This window comes from Sinohyriopsis cumingii, chromosome 4 (genome assembly GCF_028554795.1).
Source record: "Sinohyriopsis cumingii isolate HCF-2022 chromosome 4, ASM2855479v2, whole genome shotgun sequence".
NCBI lineage: Eukaryota > Metazoa > Mollusca > Bivalvia > Unionida > Unionidae > Sinohyriopsis > Sinohyriopsis cumingii.
In genome coordinates, this window is record NC_142964.1 from 36,986,433 (window position 1) to 37,012,647 (window position 26,215).

At 34.5% G+C, this 26,215-nt stretch overlaps 1 protein-coding gene across 2 annotated transcripts in view; it reads right to left on the reverse strand.

Moving 5' to 3' along the window:
- Window positions 1-24,876, reverse strand: part of LOC149800938 (insulin gene enhancer protein ISL-1-like) — a 63,841-nt gene extending 38,965 nt beyond the window's left edge. For both annotated transcript variants that reach the window (XM_089955003.1, XM_089955006.1), the window contains exon 1: window positions 24,769-24,876. In XM_089955003.1, coding sequence (XP_089811129.1) covers window positions 24,769-24,814 — 46 coding nt within the window. In that variant the 5' untranslated portion in view covers window positions 24,815-24,876. The remainder of the gene's footprint in view (window positions 1-24,768) is intronic.
- Between the last annotated feature and the right edge of the window lie 1,339 nt (window positions 24,877-26,215).

The window sequence follows — 26,215 nt, forward strand, 5'->3', positions numbered from 1 at the left end:
AAGACTCTTTTTGTCTTCTAAACAATATAAAATGCACGTTAAAATGTTAGTCAAGATGCTATTTTCTCCATTTGCATTTTATTAGTCTTCAAATATTTTGATATTACTTGAAAGCTGAGAATAATGTCTATGACACAGGAGGAAATGAAATAACAAATCATGAATGTATAAAACGTTATGAAGGACATTAGGCATCCTATATCATTTTAATGGCATGAATCCAAACCTGTTACAGCTCTGAGTTGTTTCGCAAGAAAATCAGCGCTGGACATTATAAGAAATTTTGTGCTAACATTAAATGCGTGAACGAAGTGAAAGATAAATCTTACAATGACGAGTTTTCATGGTATTGCAGGACATTTTTTGAGAGATTATTAAGGCATCTAAATTAATTTCTCCCATTCAAGTCCTGTTTGAGGTCCTGGAGCAAAACGACCGGGCGCCCTAATAGGATTAACTGACCCGCGCTTGAGGTCTGTGTTACATTCCCGTTGAATTTAATCATCGTGTTATGAAATGTTTATAAAACTCGTCCAAGCGAGGTAGTCAGGGTAAATAAACTTCCTTAGCGTTGCTTACTTACACTACAGCTACTCAAACAATAACTTGTACACACCCCTAAAGGCATCGTTGAGTGATCCATCTATTCCGGAGGCGGGGGTGGGTTTGTTAAGCGCTTAGTCTTTTGGCGATATTTCCCATAGAAACCACTTGCATAAAGTTTGCGCATGGTACACATACTTAACATGTGCAAATTTACATATGTATGTATTAGTGCGATATAACATTAAATTTACAATGAGTCCAAATGCGTTTTAAGCTGTGTCTGCAAATTGGGAATATCAAGTAATTGTTTTGTACTATTTGATGGCTCAAACTTTACAATTCTTATAGGAAGCGTTGAAAGTACTTTAACTGATACCAGCAATATAGATGATGATGATAATGATGACGATGATGATGACATTGATGATAAAAAGAAAGGACGTTATTTTTTCCTTAAATATGTATTCTTTTTTCTTCTATTGTCATCTCCATCTATTAGTTCATCAGTGAGAGAAATAGTCTAAGTACAAATTGTACCTCATTTTTCAGTAATTTTCCCTTTATGATTACATATGACTGCTTAACTTACAGGTATTGCCCACGAGTATAGAAGAGCGATAATAATAGTCAATGAACATTAGTAAAGCAAATAATTATGAAAATGCTACATTCTGTCAAAATATGCTGCGCCACATGGTTTTCGGCAATAAATGTTTATTTGTAATAGGAAAAAAAAAAAACAGTGGCAAAATTGGTTCAGAGGGATTACCATCCACTTTATGTGAAGGCTCCAACTTAAAAAATGTAAACGTATGTCGCTGATCAGATAATTAGTTTGTACACTTTAACAATTTTCGCGTAAAGTCAGTAACCACGCCCAATACGTACGTGGTTTAGAATAAAATAATACAAAATTACGATTATTTCGCTTGCCAATATCCTCATCACTGCATTACTCGATCATGATTCATCTCTTCGTATGACTATATTCTATGTTCATGATTCATCTGTCTGAATGACTATATTCTTTGGTTATGATTCATCTGTCCGAATGACTGTATTCTTTGGTCATGATTCATCTGTCCGAATGACTATATTCTTTGGTTATGATTCATCTGTTCGTATGACTATATTCTATGGGCATGATTCATCTGTCCGTATGACAATAGTATATGGTCATGATTCGCCTGTCCGTATGACTATATTCTATGGTCATGATTCACCTGTCTGTATGACAATAGTATATGGTCATGATTCACCTGTCCGTATGACAATATTCTATGGTCATGATTCACCTGTTCGTATGACTATAGTCTATGGTCATGATTCACCTGTCCGTATGACAATATTCTATGGTCATGATTCACCTGTCCGTATGACAATAGTATATGGTCATGATTCACCTCTCCGTATGACTATATTCTATGGTCATGATTCACCTGTCCGTATGACAATAGTATATGGTCATGATTCACCTGTCCGTATGACAATATTATATGGTCATGATTCACCTGTTCGTATGACTATAGTCTATGGTCATGATTCACCTGTCCGTATGACTATATTATATGGTCATGATTCACCTGTCTGTATGACAATATTATATGGTCATGATTCATTTGTTCGTATGACTATATTCTATGGTCATGATTCATCTGTCCGCATGGTTATCCTACTTCGTCGTGATTTATCTTTTCGTATGGCTATAGTACTTGGTTGCGATTCATCTGTTCGCATTACTATATTACTGGGTCATGATTCACCTGTACGCATGGATATATTACATGATCATGATTCATCTGTCCGTATGGTTATACAATTTGGTTGTGATTTATCTGTCCGCATGTCTATATTACATGGTGACGATTTATCTGTCCGCATGGAGTATTACATGGTCGTGATTCATCTGTCCGCATGGCTATATTACACGGTTCTCATTCATTTGTTTGTATGCCTATATTACTCGGTCGTCATTCATCTGTCCGTATGGTGATACTATTTGGTCGTCATTCATCTGTCCGTATGGTGATACTATTTGGTCGTGATTTATCTGTCCGCATGTATATATTACATGTTCGCGATTTATCTGTCTGCATAGCTATATTACATGGTTGTGATTCATCTGTCCGCATAACTATATTACATTGTCGTGATTCATCTGTCCGCATGGCAATAATACATGGTCGTGATTTATCTGTCCGTATGACTATATTACATGATCGTGTTTCATTTATTCGCACGGCTATGTAACATTGTCACGATTCATCTGTCCGTATGTCTATAGTACATGGTCGTGATTCATCTGTCTGCATGGCATTATTACATAGTCATTTGTAAATAATTATAATATTTCTCGAATAAATCTGTTTTCCTCTACCAGGGCATTACTAGTATGTAATCGATAAAGAAACAAATAAGCACGTGCTATTTAAGCGGAGAAATAATTCGATAAGAAAGTATATTCCACTAGTCGTAGGTGTTGGGCGTGGTTTATGAGCATAGTATATCTGCGAAGATGTCAAAATGTGTCACATTTGTATCTGATCAGTTTTGTTGTTTTACGTTCTAATAAGATGGGACCACTTTTTGAGACGCCTGCGGTAGCTGTCCTGCAAAAAACACTGTTTTGGTATTACTTGGCCGGGGTTTGAACCCGCGACATACAGCATCCGATGCGGACGCTCTAACCACTAAGGCCACCCGAGCGGTCCAAACAAACTCTGTCTTTGCACATTTTTTTCAGATGAAAAATAAGAAAGTTGTTATTGGAAAATATGTGCAAAAGCGTATTTGAGCTGAGTTGTATGGCAACTTGTTGTATTTGAGCTAAGTCGTATGGCAGCTTGTCGTATGGCAGCTGAGTTGTATGGCAACAGTTTTTGAAGGCAGAGTGTAATTATGTGTTAATATCTGCAACACATAGTAAAATAGGGTACAATATACAGCCCAATACAAGACGGGTGGGAAACGGTGGGTGGATGGGCGAAGACAGACTTGAAACTGCTAAATTGTTTCAGTGGAAAGTTGGAACTAACGAATAGAGCGTTTACCAAGAAATAAGTAAATTATAGTTTTTTATGCTATTAAATTCATCTATATGAACCAATGTGCTTGCAAATATAAATTATTGCATTACGAAAATAATGTAACCATACGCACTTGTGTGTGTGTGTGCGTGTGTGTGTGATTTTGGATTTTAACGTAGATTCAACAGTTTTTCTGTCATAAAGATACAATGTCTGCTGTGTGGCAGTCGATAGTGATGTTGAACACTGGGGCATCATGCCGCATACATGAAGCATGATGTCCCACCCGGTCACATTATCCTGACACCAGGCTGACCAGTCCTAACACTAACCTCTCAATGACGTCATGAACTAATACAAGGTTTTATCTGGTACTTGATTTCAAGACGATACATGTAAGTTAGAGTTTTACATTTTAGCTTCGTCAAACCTTGCACTGCTATTCGTGTCCTCTAAACACAATTATATTTTTGTTCTTTTGACTCCACCGGGAAACACGAAGAAGCAATGGATTTGAATTTTAAATGTCTAGCTCTCAGAACAGTATAAATCTGGCCCGAAGAATATTTCCATACAAGCTGGGTCTTATTGCCTATTCATAGTCCATCTAGTCATCAAACCGTCATTCATCCAACCCTTGAAAAACAAAAACATTTGTAAAGTAAAAACCAGAAATTTATAATGCCAAGAGGTTTAAAATTCCCAACAGAACTATTTTCTAGAAAAGCTAGAATGTGGCTATATTTGTAAACAAAATATATGTAAATTTCTCGCGCATATACCTTTTGATACACGTTTACATACTGACACTTGCAAGCCGTTCAAATTTTCACATGTGAAGTATCACCTTTGCATTACGTTTAGACATCATAAAAATATAAAAACCGATTCACATGGCAAAATATACACACGTTTGACAATAACAAAGGTACGAGGGCTTTTTGAAAAGTTCTCAATATTTTCTTAAAGCATTGTTGTTTCTTTGAACTTGTTTTAAATGTTATGCCGATATGTAGGCAAAATAACGTTCATTAAAATGATCTGCAACTGCACGTGTATCATGCCGGACACCTGCACATATATCAGTGTAATACAAAAGATGTTAATGACAGAGATGTGAACATACTGGGTTTAGATAACCATTCCGCTCCCGAGCAAAGAGCATTCAGAAAAATATGGGTTTTCCGAATGAAAATAAGTCCAGCTTGTATCATCTTTACATAGGTACTTCTCTGTCGTATCCTGTAACTTCGAGGTGGTTTAATCGTTGTATAATTGGTCGAAAAGCCATGGAAGATGACTGACATTCTGGAAAACTATTGTCATACACTTGTGAGCGGAAAGTGCTTTACCGTTTGTTGACGGATATCAAAAACAAACTCTGGTTGAATTCGCTAAAGAGCTAGTCGCCAAATACGAGAAAAGTGCCCAGAGATGTTATAACGAAATTTTTACGTGTGGTGAAACACATGTTTACTTACTTGAACCCGATTTTAGATGAAATAATACATTGTTAATCGAAAGAAATCGAGAAGAGACTACAAATCGCTTAACATAGTCAAGAGAGTTTTACACTAATTAATTTTCTATGCAAAGGGCCGATCATGCAGGTACCTATGCCTGGTTCTTCAAGTATTATTGGACATTTATATGCCTGCAAGATATTGCCAAAAGTTCTGGAACACTATCGAACCATACGTCTGTGCTTTGGTATCCGAGGAATCCATCAGCTCCATGATAACGCAATGGCGCATAAATCCGCCATCACAACAGAGTGAGTTTCTGAATGAGTACATCATTGTTTTTTTTTTCCCACACGTCCCTGATTTAGCTCCAAGTGATTTTTGGCACAGCCCCGTTATCAAAGATACATTAAGAAGCGACGTTTCCAAACTTCCAAGTAGTTGGAAGTGAATTTTTCCAGTGTGTGAACAAATTACTAAAAAGGTGAGTACCAATTTGCATTTAATAATTTAATTGGGATAATGAGATTGAAAATGCCTGTACTGGTGCAATGAGAGTAATTTTGAGAGGATGCACTGATCCACTCATTGTTCACTAATAAAGAACTTTGTTGCACATCACACTAACATTTAGTATATTCTTTTGTATCCTGGCATTCCAAGAATAATCTTGTCACACGATTATATGGTTAACCATCCTACTAGATATAATATTTTGTGGAGCACGAAACTATCTTGAAAAATTATAAAACAAACAAGAGAAAATTATGAAAGACAAAATATAACGCAAATAAAAATAATCGAAATTCAAATATAGATCTTGAATTGCGACTTTTTACGCGCGGCGTAGGGAAGAATTCCTCGTTACTAGTTAGATAGATGTGATGATTTACAGTGACAAAACTAAAGAAAGTGCATGTTTAATAATAATTATATATATATATATATATATATATATATATATATATATATATATATATATATATATATATATATATATATATATATATATATATATATATAATACTTACACAAATACCATATATATATATATATATATATATATATATATATATATATATATATAATACACACACACACATGTCTGTATGTATGTATGTATGTATATATATTATCTAATACTTACACAAATACCACCAGCACCACTACTAGTACTACAGTACTACTACTACTACTACATCTACTGCTACTAATAATAATAATGATAGTGACGACAATGATGATAATAATGATAATGATGATAATAATAATAGTAATAATAATAATAATAATAATGATAATAATAATAATGACGACGACGATGATGATGATACAACGTTTATTCATAGCAATGTTCTTAATTAGTGAATACACTAACTTCACACGAGCCTTTCTTCCACAAGCTAGTTTTTAAATGGAACAAAGTAATAAATAATAAAAACACGATCAAGCTGAGATAAAAATGATTCATTATCTATTCACCTACTTAATTTGTCAGACATGCTATCACAATATTCTGTTACAATTACATTCAGAAGCTGACATATCCATTTGTATTCATTTATGTACCCATGAAAAACATTATCTCACGTAGGCACGCCATTTAAATATAACTGGAATTTTCATTGTGACAAATCTATCGCTAATTATTAAACAAATTACATAACAAACGGAGCTTATATCGGTAGCGTAGCAACCGCCCAAAATATCCTGCAAGTGGTAGTGGTTGGTGGTAGTGGTAGGGCGGGCAGTGTGTGAAACTCGCTAAAATTTTAAAGTCCATAGGACCAGGAACCTAAAAATGCTACTGGACCTCTCCAAAACTAACTGGTCCTACATTTCACGATACAAGCAGACAAAATGACCCATTGGTAAATGCAGGTATATATGACACCAACCCTTAATAAGGTTATGTATTTAATGAAAAATGGAAATATAACGAAAAACACAAAATAAGATATTTGTATTTTATATCGAATGCATTAGATTGTTTTCAGCATAGCACTGGACACGGTCTATTGACCATGACAATTCTGACAACTGTCCAGCTGATCAAGATCCATGCATACCTCCTATAGAGGCTGGACATCATTGTCCAGTGCCAATCGTAGTAACAAGCAGCAATGATGATCCGCATTCATTAACTGGTCATCAGTGACAGCATCAGAACTAGAAGAAGCCTCCAAAGATAAGTTATCCAATGTATAGGAAGGAGTACACGAAATCTGGTCTGCGGAAAATGAGTTCCAACAGTGAACTGCATCTACGTCATGAATATTTAACATCATTATCTTGGTCTTAACATGCATCTTCTGTCATCATGCTGTCTTTGCTTGCCTCTCTGATTCATCCCAATTACACAAGTTGATCGGAGGTATAAGGGTACCAACGGCACAAGCCCGTGGGTAGACTGGGCTTGGGGACGAACTTGATCAGTGGGTAACATTGTATTCCGAAATAAATGAGAAAGCTAGCTTTGATTCGTGCATTATGTAAAAGCTGTCAGCCTTTGAAAAAGCTGAGTCTCTTGGCAACATGTGAAATTATCTTAAATCATATCTAGATCATAATTCGTTTTTCTTTATGATTTAAAAAAAATCTTTGAAAATATATCTCTTGTGACTGGATAACGCTTACCTCTGTCTAGTTCCAGCAGAGTTATCTTCCTTGAATACAGTTGAGTACCTGGGATCTGCCCTTGATAAACGTAAAACCTAATCTTGATGTCTATGACAGTGCGTGACACGCATGCCGAAGTAGGATAGAAAGTATATCTCTTCCACCGGATATTACCGTTGAGGTTATTGAGAGAAAGAACAAAAATCGGTACCGTGACACCCGGAAGTAGCACGTGTCATCAGACATGACATAGATCCATACGAATGTGTTTAACTTGAGTTGCAAGCGTCCATTCTACGAAGATTAAACGCGAGTTATCTCTCTTGTCATCACACCCATTAAGAATCAGGTCACAATTAGTACTTCCAGTTCAGTACCAAAGAATATAGTTCTAGGCTATTTATAGAACATTTTTTCCTCTCTCATTTTGGTGGTGATAGAAGAGTTATATTTATGCTTTTTTGGTAGGGATTTAAAGGTAATTGTTTATTCTTGAGAATATGAGTTCAGGGTGTTGTTTTCCGTGTGTATTTTGGCGACAGTGCACAGTGAGTAATAAGGCCTTGGTGATGATCCGGAAGTGAAATCTGTGTTCTGATTACATGCTGCTCTGTTGACAGTCCAGAGTGAGAGGTCAACCTTTGACAAGAACTTCACCGTGAAGTCATCTTTGAAGGTATTGTAGATTAACATATGATTTGTATTGATTGTCACACAGTAGAAAAGGTTATTATTGAGAAACAAATGTAGAGAACATATAATACAATTAATTGTGTTCTATGTCCATTTGGACTCGGATCTCAATTATCTTTCCAATATTGTTCCTTCATTTGTATGTCAGTACTTACAATTTCCACTGTGTCCAAATCGTAATAAATCATATGTTAATCTAAAGTGTCTTCAAAGGCGAATCCATAGTGGAATTCTTGCTATTGTGGATCATAGATTTCACTTCCTGGAACAACAATGCCTAATGGCTCACTCTGTACTGTCAGAAAAATGCACAAACAACTATACCATCATGCTAATTTTCTAAAGAGGAACAAAATGTATTTTAAACCAATACCAATAATGCATAAATCTAGCTCATGTAACACCACGAAAATGAGAGACTGACCCGGAAGTAATAATTGTGACTTGAGTCCAGCAGATCTCATTGATATGTTTCAGTCTCGCTAGTCTACTTCAGAAACATTCAATGTTATTTTTTTTCACATGATTTTTATTATTTATTTTAATATGATACATATGTTCTCTACTTACATTCAAGTCGAACTGGAAAGACGAATGGCTTACTCCTTGTTTGCTCCATGCGGGGAAATTTCCATCAAGCAATATTTCTTTTTTTATTGCGAGCGGTCCTCAGTGGCAACGCACAGAATGGGCGTGGAACAGTTCAATTTTCTCCGTGCGCCAGCCGAAAGGGATGCCAACGAGATGTTTTTGCAGGTTTAATTATCATAGTGTTTCACATTCACCCTAGCGTATCGGGAGAGGTGGGGGACAATTCTTCACAAAGTTGGTAGGGGAGGGAAGAGAGGATGCGAGTGGATGGCAAATGACAAAACTATTCGCTGTAAAATAGGAGGAGCGCCACGAAAGAGCATTGCCTCCAGGTGTCTTGAACCCTCGTGCCGCCACTGTTGGCCCCATAATTAAGTTGTACGTTTAAGTTTAATTTTATATCGGCGCTATACAAATGTCCGATACGAGCGTCTAACACTAGGGAACTAATTTTCAGAAAAAGTGTCTGTACAGGATATGCCTCTGTCATTTAATTTCATTTATTAACAATGTTATTCAATTTTATTTTATTTTATTTTATTTTATTTTATTTTATTTTATTTTATTTTATTTTATTTTATTTGTTCTTAAGACCAACTGTCTGTTCGGCGCTCTCTCGCGTGTGCGTGTGTATGTGTGTGTGTGTGTGTGTGTGTGTGTGTGTGTGTGTGTGTGAGAGAGAGAGAGAGAGAGAGAGAGAGAGAGAGTACATGATATGCCTCCGTTAGTTCATTTCATTTATTAAAAATGTTATTGAATTGAATTGAATTTTATATTATTTTCTTTTATTTTTTTTTTATTTTTTTACTAAGTCCAACTGTCTGCCTGGTGTGTGTGTGTGTGTGTGTGTGTGTGTGTGTGAGAGAGAGAGAGAGAGAGAGAGAGAGAGAGTTGATGATTTTGCTTTGTGGATGTGTAGGTTGAACACAATAATCTATAATAATAAAGATTGGTTATATGTGCATGAACTTCAAACAGTTTGTATGATAGAGAAGCGGTATGTCATGCGAGCGCTGTTAGTATACATCATATAAGTAATAGTATCACTGACTGGCTCACAGGATGTCTTGTGTCACGAAACGAAATAGTATGTCTCCCTCGTGCGATCTTCTTTCCATTTCGAGTACGATTCGAAATAATAAACAGTTTATTCTCCCTTTTTGGTAGGGGGTATGAAGATTTGTTTACCCAATGCGTAGAACATAACTTGTGGCGGGAGAACAAATCATTGTATCTCGGCTTAACAAAGGCAACACGCAAATAATACTATTACAATGTAAAGGTAATAATAACAGTCATTATAATGACATTAAAAATGGCAGCTAATCATTAAAGAATTATTGAACTTTAATAAGTATTTCATATTATGATATAAAAAGTGTTTTCCCGATGGCATATATCATATTTTGTTAAAGGGTAGTCGCTGTTTTCAAATATTAGATTTAAATTTTTCATGTTTCCGTACTTAATTTTGATAATTTAGCTATTAAAAAGGAATAAATTAATAATAAATAAAACTATTAATTTATTCATTTTTAATAGCTAAATTATCAAAATTAAGTACGGAAACATGAAAAATTTAAATCTAATATTTTATTTACATGTACCCACCAAACATTATTTTATTACATGCAAGCTTAATTTTCTTCTTTGCTTTGATAAAGATAATGTCAACATAAGACCGTTTTTTAAGGAAAAATGTGAATATGTGAGGAAAATGTTTTCAATACGTTCTGTTTCATTATGTTTGTAAATTGCAGCAAATACGTTATTGTTTTATGGTGTTTGTGTATTCATCACAACGGTGAAAAATATTGTAATGTGGCACATGGGATAATACCCTGACCTCTGTTCACCTTTGCATGGACAAAAAGTATTTTTTTTATATATTTATTCTTTACTTTTGTAAGGAATGGTGATGCTCATCAAATTACCTATTGAACGGTAACTGAATAAACATACATTTTAAATGTATTTATGTATAGTTTTAATGCAGTTAACTTTTTGGAAAGTGTGTATAGAAAAAGAATTGAAGTGCGCATAGAAAATGTTTCGCATTGTGCATAGCTGTACCTTTCAAAGCATAACCCTTTGCTAATTGCAAAGTATTTAACAAAAAGTATGGTATTCGAGAATTGCAGACGCATATTTCAGACGATGAAACATAAAGATGTTTTTTGGTACCGTGGAACAGCACCTTTGTGACAAAATAATTGCTTGTCGAACAGATAATATTAGCAAAGATCCCAAGCCCATGACATTTAGACCTTTGCAACATAATGTATAGACAAAGCGCATCACCATGATTTATTGTTACGCACAATTACCTGTATATATTATTACGTATATATTATTATCATTTATCTCTGCCTTGGAGAATCGTATTTCTAATGGAATATAGACGTTTTGTGTCCCAGATAAGTACTGATCATTGGTCAAATATGACCACCTGGTTGTGTTTTGAGCTATTTATTAGTTCTTGATGCACACGAACGAACGCACGCACACCGACAATAAATTATTACCAATAAATATGGAATTATTTTAAGACAATACTTCGTCAGAATAGCATCTGAAACAAACAATTTTCGTCCTAAATAAGTACAGTTCGTTATATTAAACCGTTGGAAACAAGGCACATTACGATCTGCTGAAGCTGAGACGAAATCACAGTTCATAAGGATGGCTGTCTTTCTGTGGCATTTTCATTTCAGGGGAGGGGCCCCGAGTGGCCGAGTGGTCTAAAGCGCTCACCGTTCCGGATCACTGCCATCTCACCTCAGTCTGCGTGGGTTCGAGTCCAAGGCTCGGCTAGCGTGGGTACGTGGGAAAGCCTGTCAGTAGCTTCTCGTGGGTCGGTGGTTCTTTCCTGGGTTTTCCAGGGTTCTTCCTCCACCAGTTATACTGGCCGCCATGTATAGCCTATCTTGTGCTGAAAAATGGCGTTAAACCCTAGAACACAACAACAACAACACTTTCAAAGGATGTTTGATCTGATTATCAACCATGGAAAGGCGAAAACATTTCTTCTGAATCAGCATTAAGCACTGATGCTATGTAAAACATGACGGATTACGAAGGCCAGCGGATCCATTCAAGATCCGTCGGCACCAAATATTGTGTTTAATTTTCGATATGAACTGTTCGATTTCTCCTCAGTTATTTGCAAATTATTTGATTTCACGTATAATCTCTGTCCGATTTCACGTTTGTTTACTGAACGGCTGAAAGAACTTGTCAGGGTTTTACCCTTTTATATTTTGAAATAACCCCAACAATTGCATTTTTTTCTTGATTCATAAGTTTAGATCTGAAAGAAAATGCCAAGGTCAAGAATATCACGAGAGAAATCGATAAGAATTTATATATAATACCCGACTTCAATATGCTAAAACTTTTAGTCCATATATACTGTCGATTTTTAAGATGTGATGTGTATCAACGAGAAAGTTGCGTGACATCAAGATTGGAGAGTTTTGATAATAGGACCAAAATATCTGCAATTTTAGCGTGAAGAAACACGCATGCTTTAACAATTTATGGGTTTTCACTAACCTATGTGTGTCCATACACTGAATCAAACTTTAATAAATCTGTTTCGAATTCCATTCACTCTGTACGATGGAAAGCACGTGTACAGCGTAAATATGTGGATTCTAATAAACTAAAAGCTTCGTTCGTGATTTTTACTTTGGGTCGGGCAATGAACTCGTTTGATATGGCGTAGGACTATTTCCCTGACAAATATCGTCAACATATATTGAACGTATTCTTTTTTAAGCCGACTTGAGGGGAAAACACTTATGACGTATGTAGTTTTGTGTATGAACATCAATTTGTTGTATCAGATATTCGTGCTGTGCTTGTAACTAAACTCTAATGAATGCATATGTCAATTTTCTCTCTCTCTCTCTCTCTCTCTCTCTCTCTCTCTCTCTCCTCGGCACTGGTCTCACTTTGCAAATAATATACTACTATACTATATTAACTGATTATGGCCCACGTTGGAAACTTATCAATCATAAAATTGTATTACTCTACACCTAACTACGGACTAGATATTTACGTCATATATATTTTTTATTATTTTGGTTTTCATCATATAAAATCGTCCTGGAATAACAAATGTGCCTTTCGTCTTGTAAATCTCGAATGCCTATGAAAGTTTGCGATGGCCAAATGTCAAATGCTGTTACAAATTGGTCTTATTAGACCCATATTTCAAACCAAGGGACATAAAAAGCATGTTTTCGGTACCACATGAACAGCAGATTAGTGTCAAAATAACTTTTTGTCGAATTATTATTATTATTATTATTATTGGACCTGTCATTTAGAGTCATTAGAACGTAATATCTAGGAATGGCGCTGCACCTTGATTTACACAATGACTCCTGACTGCCTGCACGTACATTTACGTAACAGGTTATAATGATTTATGAAACCCGATGATAACCTGAATTTCAAACGAATATAGAAGTTTTCAGGTGAGCCATTTAATAAGGTGAATCTGACTTGAAACATAAAAAAAGAACAGAACATGGATATTATTTAATAATACAGCTGTCCCAGCTTGCGCCATTCTCTCTATAACTTGTGTCAACGCAAGTTATAATAGAATCAATTTACCATAAGATCCAGAACCGCAAAACTCTAGGAATAAACACCTTGTATAAAGGCGGTCGCACTCCTAACGGTAAAATTTGCTGCTTCGTATATTCTTAAAAAAGCAGTTGAACAATACAGAAGTTCCAATATGACGATAATATTGCATATATCTCCATAATGTTAAAAAAAAATTGGGCGGGATACTGGAACCCTTTCAAGATCATGTATATTTTTCTCCTCTCCCCCACACCTACCTACCTACCTACACACACACACACACACACACACACACACACACACACACACACACACACACACATACATACATACATACATACATACATACAAAATACATACATACATACAAACATACATACATACAAACATACATACATACATACATACATACATACATATATACATACATACATACATACATACATACATACATACATACATACATACATGCATGCATGCATGCATGCATGCATGCATGCATACATACATACATACACACACATACACATACACACACACATACATACATACATACATACATACATACATACATACGACCGCTCGGATGGCCTAGTGGTTAGAGCGTCCACCTCGGATGCGGGAGGTTGCGGGTTTGAACCCCGGCCGAGTCATACCAAAGACTTACGAAAATGGTACTAACTGCTACCTCGCTTGGCGCTCAGCTTTAAGAGGTTAGTGTTAGGACTGGTTGGCCTGGTGTCAGGATAATGTGACTGGGTGGGACATCATGCTACGTGTCTGTGGCATGATGCCCCAGTGCTAGACATCACTATAAACTGTCACACTGCAGACATCGTAACTATATGACTAAAAACGTGTTAAAGCTACGTTAAAAATCAAAATCACACACACACACACACACATGCATACATGCATACATACATACATACATAGGGACACACACACACACATACAGTAACATTACCTATTGATGAAACTGTTAATCACGGTCATGGCAGTTTTTAGCCGCGTCGCATCGTATTCCACGCATTCCTGTATTTTTGTTGTTGTTGCCTTGTTTACTAGCATCTTCAGTATATATCATTTAGGCGTGTCTCCAATAAGATTTTATCAGTAAGGTTCCTATTCTATAATTATTGATGAATTGACGCGCTTACAATGTTATTTTTAGTCAGTCTCGAACGGATTGCATTTACATCACAAAATGTTCATATTTTGACTGAGTTGTACCTATCAGTGTACCTATCTGACTTTCCAAAATGCATGATAGTACATACATAATCACACTGTGTAGGCCTTTCCCAGTTCCCCGAAATGCTGATTACTATTTATTCAAAGACAGATGTGCAACATATATCTACAGAAATTTGACTTCTAAGTTGTCGATTCAAAATTGTTTCTTTTGATGTAAATATATTAATGGTGTATTAAGGACACATTTCAAATAACTATGAAAGGCTGATATAGGGGCTATCAAATGACCTCTATGGCAATATTCATGCTTCTCAACAAGGGCAGTATAAGTGGGGAATCCACACACCTCTTTGAGATTAACATGTCATATTTGACAATGTATTGTTATCCTACACTCCATAACTGTATTAGCACGTAGGCGGCGTTGTCCACACCTCAAGATTGTGTGTTTAAGATCTACTGTCTCTCTCTGGTTACCGTATTTCACAGACGCAAATTCAAACAACCGTAAAAATATATATATTTTGTCTTGAAATGCGCACCAAAACAACATAAAGAAATTTAAATAATGACCCGAAAATCTAATCTCATTCATATTTCTGATTGGAATGAGAGATAGTGCATCCCAAGAGTCAGGATACAATATTTGAATATAAATAATTGTGTGGGGTTTATCGCCATAGTTTAGTACTTGGTAGGATATACATGACGGCCATTATTTTGTTGGAGGTAGAAAACCCCGTAAAACATGGAGACCCACGGGATGCTACTGGTATGCTTTGTCACATAACAACGTTATTCGAGCCGAGACTAGACTTCAGGCAGAGTTGACATGCGAGGAATCTGCAAAGGCAAGCGCTTTAGACCACTCGACCACCCATGGTACCTTGAATAGAAGCAAACTGAAAACGTAATAATCAATGCAAGTGCATTGTCGGAGCAATTGTTTAGCATACGGACCCAATAGTTGCAAAACAATATCTTTCAGTTATCTTTAAAGTTAGCAGATTAGAACCAAATTTAGTCTTTTTCAGCCTTAGACTATGTCGAACTTATAAAGAATGAAATTTAAATTTTAAAAAATTGAAGATTAAATTTTGTTTTACTTTGGCGAAAATGTGATAAATTTAATATGTATCCGCTGCATAAGAATAAGTAAATTAATTCAGTGTCTTAATATCACATAATGTAGGCTAAATCTTTATTTAATTAACTTGGGGTGAGGTGGGCGGCTTATTATCTGCTTGAAATAATGACTACGGATTTCATAATCGCTTTAGAACTGAATTTGTGGTCGAGTCTATTAATTTTTTGTAGCCTTCTCGAATGACTTTGTTCTCCACCTTGATCTGAATTTAAGTCAACGGGACTCACCTGATCTGAATTAAAGACAATGTGCCTCACCTGAAACGAAGAAGTTAATCTCGTGATAACATCACATGACGAAAAAATTCAAACATGAGGCCATGGCAGAGAAAAGATTCTTTGATGTGTTAAAGGCTATCGCTCTTCAACAGTTTGTGGGTTTTTTTTTTCAGTGTCAGGTATATTAATATGTTAGGTACAAAAATTTAGATTTCATGCCAATTAGCGTTTTTAACAAGCATCTTGTCTCCTCATAAAAGACTACACAGAACCGTTTATTCTCGTGCATGAACAAATTAATGTAGATTACGGAAATTGTTCCAATAATTAATTCGTTTGAGAAAACTATAATTGATGTACAATTTACGGTCTGTATTGTTGTTGCACAGGTAAAATAGCACCCAAAAGAAAATGACTATCATATTAAAGTACTGACTACTAGAAATTTAAGTCAATTTGACTCCAATTGTAAAGTGAATCACCTGCAATTGCCATTGTTTATGTGGTCGAAGCGTTTGGGATTAATACGTTGTATATGGATACCAGTGGCAAGCTGAACAAGGCTTTGTACATAATTAAAAAGGTTGACATACGTTTACTTATATACATACATATACATACATACATACATACATACATACATACATACATACATACATACATAAAGAAATTATTGATTGAACTATTTGTTCGTATTTACTTATCGATATGTTAATCATTGATTAATGTGTTATTCGAACTGCTGATTGCTTGATGACTGAACCATTCCGTTTCATTGTAATGGTCGTCGGAGTAACGCAAACACTATCATTACGACTACAAGTCCTCGAACACGTAATTAACCTCAGACAAAAGAAAGGGAAAAATAGACAATTTGTTTTATATTATTGATCATTCTAATGCAGATGGATAATTCAGCCTGGTCAACATCACGACATTTAGGTTTATAGTTAATGTGCTTGCATTCGTTTTTGAGCGCATACGGGTATTTAAGCCATCTGACTCGCGCAGGTCCGTTAGCTCCACGACATGTCAGCAACTCATGCTGTTGATCACCCTCTTCAGACAAGCGCCTTATCAACCAAACACCAAATAGCAGGGTTAAATGTTTCCCTACCTCGCTACCGGAACAGGGAACAGAATGTAGTTATAGCATTTCCACTAAAACTTTAACGATTAAATGAATTTATACTTTCGTTCAGAATATGCATGTATTATTTGCAACGCAGATAAGATACAGTTCTGCTGCGAACCTCAAATAAGCTGTTAAAAAAGAAAGCCACCAACAACGATTCAGACAGTGGAGTTAACCTTAAATTTAACAAATTGATGTTAAAAACTAAACGTGAGACACTTTAGCCACGAGTGATATAAAAATCGATTTGTGTTAGTACGTCTTATGAAAATTATACCCTTCGTCTGTATTGTTAGTTTATGATGCGACGTGGCTATTACATAATAATTAATAGAATTTTAAGACTAATTCAGTTTATGGTTAATATCATTATCAGCATTGTACTTTTACTTATCTTGAAAATTGAAAATTTGACTGGACAAACGTACGCTTAGACTATGATAAAGCAATCGTTCTCGCCCTCTTATTTATTTACTATTCTAATTTAATAGAGAAGCGTTTCTTACTGTACGGATAACAAGTTTTTCCCTGTTGAATAAACCGCAATCGTATAAAAGTCAGTGTGATATGGCCCAGTGTGAATCTTGATTTAACAGCGGTTTCAATACCTGTATAATCCATTAGAAAAACACCTCAGAATGCAGACTACCCACAGAAACTGAAGTGGAGTAAGTCCACCCGACAACATCGACAAGCAGACACTTATCATCTCACCAGTATGGTGCCATCAAAAACCTCCAAATAGAGAAATATAAAGGCAACGCAATATAACGCAATATATACATTGAATGTTGATTGCCTTGGGGAAGTCGATTTTCGGGGAAAGTTGTCTCTTTTATTATGAGAAAAGACTATTTTTTTGCAGCCATTTAATGACAAAAAATATAATCCAGCCTTACCAGTGTATAACTGAGAATCCACAGAGAACTGGAAATACGTTTCGAGTTAGACGCTAAACGTTTCAATCTTCTAATCGTGTAAATAAAGTTCTTGTGGTTTACATACTGACTAAAATCCTTGATAATTACTGATACAATCAAGTCAGACTTACTGTTTCTCAAGGTTCGCGTCTTTTTTTGCGCATGACAAATGTTCCAGCCGCTATTCCACTGAGACTCAAATGGAATGTCTGGCTTGCAGGTTATGATTGTATACATAGGCTTACATTATTTAATACACAACTGCCTATATTTCACTTCAGAATTTCAGTACATTTATTTCTTGATGAGTTTACTGTTTTGTGACAAGTGCACAATCATAATGGTACTGCTTTATGTTTAGACGCAAGGTTAACTCAGCAGTCACACTTTGATAGCTACAGAGCGAGCGAACGTGAGAGAGAGAGAGAGAGAGAGAGAGAGAGAGAGAGAGAGAGAGAGAGAGAGTTAGTTTGCAGAAATGACAGTTTTTGTTGTCCTAGTTTCTTCTTTGAGGATCTCATGAACAAAAGCGTATTTTTACATTGAATTACGATCGTGAAATTAACTTTGTTCTTTACTGCTGGGTTACGTGCATTGGTAGGCAATTGAGTTTTGTAAGAACGTGTCTCTTTTGGCGTTTTTGCTGCAACAGAGTATTCACACTTTTGAAAATTTTCCACGCCAAGAACATTTAAAATGTTATCCAAGAGAGAATCGCCAGTGTACTCCAATAATTTTTCCATGCTTTTCAAAACGTCGAAGTCTTAACCTAGGAAATGGGTCATATGGCACATGTTCCTAGTTTGTGATAAGCTAACGTCATCCACGTTTCCAATCTCCTCGAGAACGTCGCCTATGTGAGATAAAGTTACTTCATCTACTTCATTGGTACAGCTCAGAACCATATATTGAAACCAGTATCAGTTACATCGTAACTCGATGGATCTGAAACGTTTCTGCAACATTGTCTAGAGCTTTAGAGGCAGCAGACTTGGGCAACTTGGTCTTGTCATTAAAAAACCTACGTGCACATATAAGAAATGACTTGGTCTTTTACCAATTTCTTAAGAGACAGTCGACTTTGATCAATGTAGTCAAGTGTGATTGAAACACCCATATATATATATATATATATATATATATATATATATATATATATATATATATATATATATATATATATATATATATATATATATATATATCAGGAGATTCAGAAAGTACATGCTTGATTGGTCCATTGTCGTTTTGGGGAAGAAAAGAACGATATACACTTTCAACGATTAATGTTCATCTAACATCGCCAAAAATGCATTTAAAAAATGTACCGCGAATAATATCAGATATGTCCATATTGTTCTAGCGGTATTGACAATTATTTGTTTCAAATTTGTACCGTTATATTAAACTCGCCCCTTCTGGGCTCGTTCACTATAACAGTACATAAGAAAAAGTAAACAATTATTTCCTAAGACAACCCAAAAGTACGATATTATCTATTATATAAATCTGTGGCGTAATAAATACATCAATACTTTTTCTAGCTATATGAGGAAATCAATGGCATGTTGCTATTCAAAATTCTGCTTCAGTACTGTTTACATCTTGATTAAATACTAGTATAGTAAAAATAAAAGTGTATTTTAAACTTTCATCACAATCATAATCATGTCTGAAAACGATGGAGGAGTAAAGCATGGATATTGCAACCCGAAATTAAGTGACTATCGAAGTTTGGGTACAACGCCTGTTAATGAAAAAGACAGCAAGCTTGCCAACACAGAACAGATCACGCGTGAATGCAGAAATGAACTAAATTAAGAGACCACATTCCTTGCAAGTAATCTCGAAATCATTAAAATATGTTGCTAAATATAGTCACACTCGGAAGTCTGTTGGACCGTTCGGACATGTTTCTACAGTACTCCTACCCTAGCGATGCTCACTGTATCGAACCGGGCAAGAAATTTGCTAGCAAAATCAAGGTCTTATCATCTTCATATGAAAACAGTCATTAATTTGACAAAATACAGAATGTGGAACATTTTATTAAAATCTATATGCATAAAAAGTCTCTGTCCAAAACGTTTTGTAAAATTCGGAATGTTTTTAAATTTTTTTATCGATATAGTGACGAAGCCGTTAATCGCGTTGACAGAATGGAGAAAAAAATCACTTTGTTGCGTTAAAACATGTAATAAAAAGAAAACCTGAATTTTGTGTAGTAGACATAAGGCAATATTTCGCATCTGAAACGAAAACATTTTGTATTGTCATGAGTGAAATAGTTCTTTATATCCACTCAAAAAACGAAGATAATGTATATATTTTTCCACAAGTAAAGCTGCAATATTACACATCATGACTTGCGAAGCCTGAATATGTGTTCCTACTGGCAGCAATTTAAACGAATATTTTGTAACTTAAACTAATCAGTTGAAAATGTTTTAGGTTTTAGGGATGAAATATTATTTATTTTACTGCGGCAGTGCATTTTTTAAAAGATTTTTCCTCAGAACCTCCCATTCAAATGGCTATTTGTTCAGGTAAATGAATCAGCACTAATCTGATACCAAATAAATTGGCTCTTCAATGCACTACCAAACTGTCTTCTTAGTTATGTGAATTTATTAGGTATCCATAGTACAGGTAGGTCACATTTCATTAAACGTAACATGTATCTAGTACACATGGACAGTGTACTAGTGAAATGTACGCTTGATCACTCTTTTAGTTAAATGTTTATGGGAAAATAAGAACCATCTTGTAAAGCTTTCTTTTCAAATGCAATCTCTCACCTGATGTCGAATTATCTACAAGCATATAATCAATTATTACCCCTGTTAGTTACATTAAACTCATTACTGTCCTTGTCCATTAGTACGCGTATGGAAATAAATATACGTTTGTATTTAAATTGTGTCAAGGGAAATGCAACCTATCTTATTTACAAAACAACGAGATTGTATTTATCTGTTTTATAAATCAATATACCGTTGAAGCTGCAATATTTCTTTGAATAAATTGGATACAATAAATGTAGCTGTTAGTTATTGTTTTAAAAATGAAGGCAAAGGCATCGTTATTTTTTGTGCATTTTACGCTTGCAGATATCACATAATACGAGTATTTTTTAAAATATTTTTTAATAGGTCTTTTGTTTATTTTCTGCATACTAATTTTGGCTATTTTCTGCATCTATTTTATTTCGGAGTAGTAAATTATTGTTATGGTTTTCTTTTAACATACATACATACATACATACATACATACATACATACATACATACATACATACATACACACATACATATATTTCCGCTTACTTGGTAGGCATGCACTTACTTAATTACGTTCCTGGGAAGACACCTCCAAAATGTGAGAAATTCATTGTAGCACACAAAATATACTCAGTTGCTTTCGGTTTTTGTTTTTGGATACACACGGGAATTTGATGGTAATGGAGCTTTTATAAGGAATCAGAACGTGTGGCATGATCTTTAGCTGAACTAATAAATAATTGTTACATCTCCTGACAATGACTGTATTTACGACACCACAAGACTTCAAGCGGATGTTTCCACACAATTCTGCAACTTTTCATTGTTTTCGTTATTTGTGAGATAATGCGATATTAGCCCGACAGTTATGCCACTTCCTTCATAGCTGTTTCGTAACGGTTTCCGGAAATCAAGTATACCAAAACAAAATATTTTACTGTAAATTATTCAAGTGAAGCTCTTGGATTTTCAAGAAAATGGTATGATAATTATTAGACTAGGTGATCGATAATTTAGCAATTCGTCAATTATTTGCTCAAGATGAAGGTCGAATGCTTTAAATCACACCCATCAGAGGGTGATTATTTACTTAAAAGAAAACCGCATATGGGGTTCGGGGAAGGTCGTGGGAATACAACTTTCCAAAATAAAGATCAGACCGGGGTTGCAATTTCCCAGCTGGTATTATTTTTGGTGAATGTTCCTCAATCGTCTATCCTTCATAAATGAACATATTTAATGCTTCTAATAATACTTGTTCATGAAAGCTGATTCGAGTTTTGTACATATTGGAGAGAACATTGTAACCCAGTCGTTTCCGATAGAAAAGGGGGTTGGGTTGCATTAACATTTGCCATATTTAGGTTCAGAAGTGTTTTTGCAAACTCTCACTCTTTCAAGATCTCTTACACCTTCAACCTAGCAAATCCATCCAACCAACCATCCATCCATCCATCCATCCATCCATCCATCCACCCATCCATCCATCCATCTATCTATCTATTTATCTATCTATCTATCTATCTATCTATCTATCTATCTATCTATCTATCTATCTATCTATCTATCTATCTATCTATCTATCTATCTATCTATCTATCTATGTTTCTTGACGAGAATTCTTTTTAACTTACTAGGTTACTAATGCTTCATGTATCTCTAAACATAAAGACATTGACCGGAATGAAGCATCAAATTGGATTATGTATCTCTCAGCCTAAAGATATTGACAAGATTGTAACTGTTGAGTATAATTTTGAGTTTTACATATTGATAAGTGAAGGGAAAATTGGTATACCTGCAGAAGATTTTAGCACAAGTGTTAATAATTCATGGTATGTCTATATAGAGAGTGGTGACCCAAGCTAAAAGCATGGCGTTCTTTATGCCTCTTACCGATTGGACCACATTAAAGTGTAATAATAATAATAATAATAATAATAATAATAATAATAATAATAATAGTAATGTTGATAGTAATAATAATAATAATAATAATAATAATAATAATATCAATAATAATAATAACCACAACGAGATAATTTTATTTACTCGCAAACATGGTTCTAAATTATATTCCATCCATCCGTATTGAGCTTTCGAATAAATGCAATGATTAAATATTTATTTTAAAGTTCCGTGGGAAACGTCTGGAACTGTTTCATCTTGGAAAAATGCAACCTTTATCCAAATATGTTGATACTATTGAATTGCTGTGAAAACGTATCATTCGGTTAAAAAAAATTAATTAAAAATACCCCATCATCTGAGACTGAATTAAACGCAAACACTAAATATCATAGTTTTAAAGGACACGTAATAGCTGATTCTTTCTTCCTTCCCGAAAGCACGTGGAAAATAGGAAATCAATCTGATCAATAAAGCCAATTGTGTCCAAGTCTGCATGCTAAACTATCTGCAAGTGATAAAATCTAATGAATGGCCCATGATGTGTAATTTATTCCTTACACTGGATTCGGAATTAACATGTTTCTGAATCTGTAGCAAAACTCAGCGCAAGTGCACAATTGGTCAATATAAAATACTCTGCACAAATTGAACGCCATCTAAGTAAGCTTATATATACATATATACATATATATATATATATATATATATATATATATATATATATATATATATATATATATATATATATATATATATATATATATATATATATATATATATATATATATATATATATATATATATATATATATATATATATATATATATATATATATATAGTCAGTGTCAGAAAAGCACTGGTAAATGTCATTATTTCAGCTTTTCTACATTTAAATTTAATACATATACTATACTGTACATTAGATAATTTTTTATTCTGCGTGTGCATGAGGGAAAATTACTGCAAGAAATTCATTCTGATACGCTTCACGGACCCCATTGTCTCTTCTATCATGGTCGCAATATTTACTTGATTTGTACCTTTTTTACACTGAAAAAAACCCATTTTAAAGCAGGCTAACACGGACATAATATCAAAATATACATCCAGAAAGAAGTCGAGTGTTGAAAGGCAAATAAATTATGAATACACAACGCCATGAGAAATGGCGCGCTTTAAAAAACAGCTTAGATTGATTTTGCTGATCCATGTGAACCAATTATGAAAAAAAATATATTGTAAGTACATGCTTTCTAATTACAGTAGATACACACATTCATTATAAATCATCCGAATAGTATTCATAAACAGTATTCATAAACAATTGTGAATAACTTCCTTGAGTTGACCGTAGTTAGCTCTTTTCTTGCACCAATACCATTAGTAGACTATGGTCGAAATTTCGAAGTAACATTACGAAACCAGTTTAGTTTTTCTTATGATCAAAAAATCTTTTGAGCCACTTTCGAGAATCAACATTTCTGCCAAGTGCAACAAAATAAGTTTTTATGGTATAAGGAAACTGGTGCATGGCATCTTGTATTCTTAAGGAGCTTCTTTTGCTTGAATGGAACATTTGATTTCCTTTCCAACACACACACACACACGGCACACACACACGGCACACACACCAAACACGCATGCACGCGCGAACGAACACACGAACGCACGCACACGCGCGCATTTTCACAGTTATGCTTGTATGTGTTTTATATATTGCTCACATTTTCACCAGTCGACTTTGTACAAAATCTTTCGATGAAAATTTGCTTTGTAGCAAACTAACTAACTAAATAGATAGCTATATAAAAAAATTGTGGACGACTGCATTTTTTTTTAAAAAGACCGAAAATAAGTCACTGCGTAAATTAGAATTAGAATTTCAATGATATAATAATAAAAGAACTTCCAGCTTACCTTCAAACAGGTAAATCCAGCGGAGTATAATATTTCTTTTCATCATACACCGCCTTCACATCCATTGGGAAAAGATAAATCCAATTGGTATTGCATTTCTGGAATAAACTTGCCCGTGAGCAATAAGACAGATACAATTCCTTCCTTTTATTTTATTTTTATTATTTGGAGTGATTATTGTTATTTCCGTTTTTATTTTACTGAAGAGGAGTTTTAGGTGTGATCTTGCACTAATATCATACTTAAAGTGTTTTGTCTTTCCATGAAAAACAGTTCTAATGTTTTCTTTTTAAAAAAAAATTTTTTCTCACTTTGAAGCATCGAATTGAAACGAAAAGTGTTGGATAAAAAGAAACAGTGAAAAAGTGCATATCTAAGCTTGCGGTTATACGCGCAAATTTTAAAGATTATGACCTTTTTTGTTGTGTTTCTTTTCTTCGTCTAATTCTTGACAGGCACTGCCTGCAAGAAAACTGTAGGTGTCGGATTAAAGAATTTCGTATCAAGGATCTTATATGACTCATTCATGAATGGTTAACAAACATATGCAAGCAACAAATATTTGTAAGGAACACAAATATACATACGCATTTCAAGATAAGTAAGCATTCCAATATACATTTACGTCAAAATAGTAGTATTCATATAGTTCTGTATCATGTTTTTTTTTAAATGACATCTCTCTTTTAGGTTTAAAATTTACGAACGTAATATTTTTTCTATGAAAAAATTACCTTAATTAATTTCGCAATTTGAATAATGTCTTTCAAATTACTTTGATACAAGTAATATTGCAGTTTGCTTACTTCCTTTGTATTAAGTTCATTTAAGAAATTAACTATTTTGAAATGTTATGGTGTAACAGTGTAAAGTTCTTGATTGACTTGTCTTTGGTGTTTCATTTATCAAGAGATAATGCTGGCAAACGTAATGCGAAGTGAGAGTTTGAACACCATAATAGAAGTAAAACTGTTGGTAATAAACCGTTACAAGTACGTAGACAAATGAGCGATATTAAAATACGATACGAACTATGAGATGAAAAAACTTAGATACAGTTGCAAATCCGAAACAAACGAACGAATGAACTAGACATTGTAACAGTAACATCATTTATCAAGAAAACGTGATGTGCTTAATAATTCCTATAAAAGTCCAATGCCAACATTTTTTTCGTATACTTAAAACTTTGGAAACATTTTACATACTTGAAAAATATCAAGAAAAACATTGATGACCAATGTCGATTATCCTTATCGATTATTTTTTCCTGCACTTCAAAACTTTTACTCAATTTTTTTAATGAAATATTTCACGTCTTTGCAATCATTTTGAATAAACTATATAAGAGTTATCTTCTCAAAGTGAATTTTGAGAGAAAATCAGAAATGACACTAGATCTTCTTTTTATCATTTTAAAATTTTTTAAACATAAGTTTACCATTGC